Genomic DNA, 6,000 nt, shown 5'->3' with positions numbered 1-6,000 from the left:
TTTATAGTTGTATTAAATTTTATAAAATATCTTTTCAATAGTATTAGGTTTACAATTGCTTTGCAATTTCAATTTAAAACAAGCAACTGATTTAAAGAGTTAAAAGCAATGTCGAAGTAAAAATATGTTAAACAACACAATAAAAAGTTTACAGAAAATAATTTTGGATGTTGGAAATCCAAATAAACAAAAGTTTGTATATATTTTTACACATGCTATTATCAGACTTTATTTATAAGAAAAAACATGATTAACCAAATTAAAACGTTTAAATTTATAACGCCATTTATTTAATTTGACAATAAATACAACTGATTATATTACTGCTACTGGAATAGTAATAAATATCAAAGTATAGTTTGTTGAAGTCGTTGTCGATTCAGTTATTGTTCTCTTGCAAGCACTAGATGTCCTGATCTGTCAACTGTAAAGACAGGTCTCGGGCGGCGGCTCCTGAGAAAAAAAGCAATGTATACAATATTAATGTTCCGCCAAACAATAACTAATTCCATATTACTATTATAATTTTCTCAGCTATTTTTTTTAACATTCACAAACTATGTAACGTTTAAGTTTTCTTATATTACTGATTTTGATGTTTCTTAGCGCTCTGTTCGTCTAAAATCTTCATTTATTCTATAAAACATAAAACGAAACATTTAAAACTAACCTAAAATATTAGTTAACTTACCTTAGTCTAGCGCTTCTGTTCCTGGTTGGATTGGCGACAGCGGTTGCCTGTGCTATGGCGGGTATATCTTCGGTGGTATCCTGCAATGAATTGAATAAATTTAATCAAATAGTTTTACTAACTCTACCCGTTTACAATAACCTCTGATGTACGCTGTAAGAAAAATTTGATAGAAGTCAAATTGATAGAAATTAGAATTAAATTGAACTACCTTACAATGGCATTCCTCAATATAAATCAACAATGATTTCGTACACCCCTCGACTTGAGAAGAATCCGCAACGAACATACCGGTTTTTTGTAGTCACTAACATTCACTCTTCTTATTAAAATCAGGTAATATTCTCGCGATCGCAAACTAACTTATTTTTCAGAATGTAAACCATTTCTTATAATTTATACCCTATAAGTATGAGATATTCTATCTAGTAATAGTAATGTAATTAAATTTGAATCCAATTCAGCTGAGCAGGGTACGTGAAACTACGAAACATTTTCCTAACCCTTAGTACTTTAAGACTAGATTCTACGAATAAAGAGCCGTGGAGAGGGTTATGCTTGGAAATTTCTCTACAAAATTAAATCAAGTATAAAGAGATCTACAGATAAACGTTAGCAACCCACATAGTTTAGATAACTATTTTTCAAACTTGTTTATTATTCATTATTGTACTCTCTAGGATACATTTAAATAGTTTCATAATAATAAAAGAGTACAATGAGCGGTCTAATTACACAAGGCAATTTTTTACAGGCAGCCATAGTTTAGAAAAGGTAAAATTATAAATAATGTGCAGTTAACATGTATATAACATACACATTTATAATAAAAAGTTTTAATAAATATTTATTAGTTATTTTAATTGTATTAATTTTATGCGCCATGCTTAGTCTTTCTAAAATTCTTTCGCCTTCCCTATGTAACATAAATATTTTTTTTATATTAAAGCTAAAGGATTAAACTCGTGTCGAGTTCACTTTCTAATTAACCTCCTTAATAATTAAATTGTCTTACTGAGGGGCGTAGGCTTCACTTTTAGAAACACTAGTCTAGATTATTAGCATATATAGCACTTAAGTGCTAATGAACTATTTAACAAGAAGAACAGATGGCTGTATGGCCATTGTTCTGAAGCGGATACCACGGCAAGTGCAGATAAATACGTTCTCCCATGGGCAGGCAGACGACCTTGTTATGATTTTGACGCATCTAAATGCAGACCGTTTCATCAAATCTTTTTAAAAATATATCGGAGAAGTTTATGCCCAATAGTGGACGTCATACAGTATAATAAGAAAAGGACCAATATTTAGCCACTTCCGCACATGCAGTGGTAGTCGTGCAACAAAGTGCACCGCCCGCAAGCCCGCTGCTAAATGCGTATGCGGCAAACAATGCGAATCACACAACCGCCACCGCAAAACTATTCAACACGGGTTTCACCCCTCCACGGGTCATCTTTAGGAGTTATGTTACACCGATTAGTGCCAAACACAGAGATGACTCTTCTTGGCGGCAGAAGTGGCTAAATATTGGTCCTTTTCTTACTTAGGATGGACTTCCACTATATCATATAGTATAATAACAATGACGAAGTTACAACATCACTATAGTATATATCTTGCTAAAAAGTGAACCAACCGTAGCATAAATGCACGAGTATTAATTTAAAAAAAAAGTTACACAAGGCAAATGCCTAACCTCGGGTATACCTCAGCTCAACAAAACGGCACATTATTTAGCAGTTTTGATATAGACCGTAGTGGGTCAACATTTGACCCACATACCACTTAATAGTGAGCAGCGTACGTTGCCATTAAAAAAGATACGCTTATTACACGTCCGTCTAGCATCCACTCCGCAGGCATTTTATTTTTTTCTTGTGGAAATATGAACGTCGTTGAAAAAATTTTAGAGTGCCAGTTAATTTTTTTATTCTCTTTTCAAATATTTAATGCAAAATATTCCACATTATTATTACAATTGCTAATATACTCAACAGTATATTACTGCTTCATAGAGGGCGCTGGATATTTTCATGGAGGCGGCAGTGAGAACAAAATAGAGTGTTATGAAATAAGTTTACTGATAGAAAAACTTTTCATATTTACTTCAAAAATGTTTGTCTATTACTATAGCGAAAATAAACTTGAAGTTAGACGAAAGCATAACAAGCTTATCGTTATATTGTTGTATTATGTTACATTCATCACTATATACATACAATTAATAATGTATGTATATTAAAACAATATCGTTGAATCAATGAGACCTATTTCTATGTCTCAACAGTAGTAGCTTAGCGGTAGGTGTGAGACTTGCAGTCATAGGTCGCGGGTTCAATGCATCTTATATAATTCACACGTTGTTCATAATTTATATAGTATTTCCACTGCTTACAAACAAGTTTCAGATGATTATCAGCAGCGTCTTCTGCATGCTATGATACCACACTGCAATCACAAACCCGCCTGCTAAGCATGGTCATTATAGTATATGGATATTTTAAGGGGAGGCCCATATCTTGCAGTTAGTGTCTATAGGCTGAAACAATTTCTATGTATATTATTACTAACCTCTGCGTTTGATTCCGTGGTGGACGGATATCCACGGCTGGTCTGATCAGGAGAGCTCGTTGCAGGCACGCCGTATTGTGAGAAAACACGGGGCTGTGTCCTGTGTTCATTATTGGCAATTTAACAAAAGTAATACATAAATCTATCCAAATATAAATATATTTTTCAATGTTTACTTTAAAGCTTGAGGTACGATCTTACAGTAAAAAATATTTGATACATTGTGTAGCAAAAAATCGATACCTTATCTGTGCAAACCATAGAATAAATTTTAATAAATAATTGCCAGTCTACACAAACGAAAAAGAATTTAAATTGATTAGACTGTGCGAATGTTGACCAATACCTAACAAAAATAAAATTCGAATTAAAAACCCCGTCTGTGCGTGTCATTGTCTTGATTATTTTCACATATTTTTGTGAATAATCGTAGCTAATTCAACCGCCTATTAATTTAAACATACATAAGTGTGTTGGTATGTACCAACTCATCACGATATCTCTGAAAACATAAGGCTTACAACCTCTAAATTGGTAGGAATATTTCTTATGCCATGTACAGATAAACTAAGAACGGCTTAAAGAATTGGTCTGTTCCTATTCTGAATAAATATTATAAACTTTAATTGTTAGGTAAAACGATTTTGTTAAAATATAGCCACGCAATCAGTGCCAATAAAGAGCGAAGGGACATTTAATTCCTCATATAATAATCAATATTTTAAAGTGATCACGTGATATATGTTTAATTCTCTTCTTTTAAACTAAGTAAGGTTAATTACTTTTAATAGAAGTATGTTGTGATAGCTAGTTTTTCATGTAATTTTATGAATAATCATTTTGTATGTGTACATATATATATACATATATATATATATATATATATATATATATATATATATATATATATATATATATATATATATATATATACATATATATATATATATAAGTATAAAATATAATAAGTGAATGAATTTATAGCTCATAAGATGTCAGTTAATTCATATAAACCCAAAGCAAAAATCAACAGTTTCAAAAATAATATGTAACATTATTATGATATAGTAAAAAAATACTTTGTGAAAATTCGGATTGCTACATATATTATAAATAAAATTAATGATTATTTACTATCTGTCCCACCTGACTTGGTTTTCTAGAAGTTTTTGGCCATTCGCATCACAAAGATAAAATTAATGTATCATATTTCACAGTGACCTTTATAGCAATCCCGTATCATCCTGTACATAACTAGGATTTATTTTTACTGTAAAATAAATCCAAGAATAGGCAAATGTTGGAATATAAGTAAAGGAGGTAAAAATGTTTTTTTTTAATATTATACACAAGTCTAACATAAATTAGAAATCTCTTTCCCGCGTATTACGGTACAGTCTATTTAAGGGTTGTCAAACTCGCGGAAAATATGTTTATCACTGGCCGCATTGTGGCTTGAGATTATTTTTTTTTTTGTGACCCGTTCAATATATGGCATGCAAAGTAAAATAAAAATAGAAATGTGTATCAGAGATGAAACTGATATATAAAATTAAAAGCGTATATGTTTATCACAATATGCTAGTCAAAATAAAATGAACATTAATTTTTTGCGGCCCACCTAAAGAAAAAAAATGTATTTTGCCCAGATTAGCTTAAGTTTGACACCCCTGCTATTTCATATGAAGTGACCCGAGAGACCTCATTTTGAATGCCGCACGGGTTGGTGAGTGTCAATATTAATATGCAGTCAAGTGTACATGTAGGAAAAACTAACATTGCCGACAAAACCTTTTATTTACCCAAAACTAACTCGGTTTTATTTATTATAGCATTATTTATTTGCCTTATAGGTTATTAATGTATTTGTTCATTAATAACTTAATTTAATTATATATTAATAAAGGAATAAATTAATTTATTCAATATTTCTTTAATATAAGTTTGAGATTTATTGTTACTTACTAAGCTGTAACCTTTTTCTCTCAATCAAGTATTCGGTTTTATTTGTTAAAGAATTCTTAATTAACTTGATTTGTTAATAATATCTAAATTTATTAATTATAAATAATAAGTTACTTTAATCGCATTTTTGATTAATACTGAATTCTGTTTATTAATTAGTTGGTTAAATCATTTAATTACTAAGATATAAATTAATGAATTTGATGTTACTTTAATAGTAGTAGTTGCTTGCTTAAATAATAATGAATCGAAATAAACATATATTCCTTCTCATTTTACTCACTTAATGTAACAGTTTGTGAGTGTGCCCGACTAGGGATTGAAATCTGAAAATTTCTTAACGCATATTCTCAACCCAAAAAACGGGCAAAAGCGATGGTTGGCTACGAACTTTGACTTGTAATGGTGATAAACCAACTTTCGTGACATTATTAATTGTACTTGTTAATATCAGAAATTACTTCATTCACAGCCAGACATTAAGTATCGCCAACCTAAACTGAAGTTAAATTTAATTTTGTAATGTCAAATATTTCTCTAATGTCAGTTTCAATAATATTCATTTATGTATTTAACGTATTGTCTACTAATGATCATTTACGGTGATCACTCGTGTACATCTTGGGAAGAATGACAAAGGAGCTAATAGCTAAAATGAAACTACGGAAGTTACCGCTATGATATGTGAAGAGCCCATAATAAACACAGGTAGGCTGTCCAGTGTGATCATACTAGCGCTACAGTAGTATTAAGCGTATTATACGATA

General features: G+C 30.8%; 1 protein-coding gene across 1 annotated transcript in view; it reads right to left on the bottom strand.

Annotated features, from left to right (window-relative positions):
• Positions 1–287: 287 nt before the first annotated feature.
• LOC137924859 (transcription factor SPT20 homolog) overlaps positions 288–6,000 on the bottom strand; it is a 42,763-nt gene continuing 37,050 nt past the window's right edge. Inside the window, exons 6-8 of the mRNA XM_068768241.1 lie at positions 3,269–3,368; positions 692–771; positions 288–453 (exon numbers count right to left, since the gene is read on the bottom strand). Of these exons, the coding sequence (XP_068624342.1) occupies positions 384–453; positions 692–771; positions 3,269–3,368 (250 nt within the window). The 3' untranslated portion in view covers positions 288–383. The remainder of the gene's footprint in view (positions 454–691; positions 772–3,268; positions 3,369–6,000) is intronic.

This window comes from Battus philenor, unplaced genomic scaffold (assembly GCF_028537555.1).
Source record: "Battus philenor isolate CCGP_79_NKW_IND1 unplaced genomic scaffold, ilBatPhil1.0.hap1 SCAF_25, whole genome shotgun sequence".
Taxonomy (NCBI): Eukaryota; Metazoa; Arthropoda; class Insecta; order Lepidoptera; family Papilionidae; genus Battus; species Battus philenor.
The sequence above is the reverse complement of the archived record's forward strand: the minus strand, read 5'-3'. Positions and strand labels throughout refer to the sequence as shown.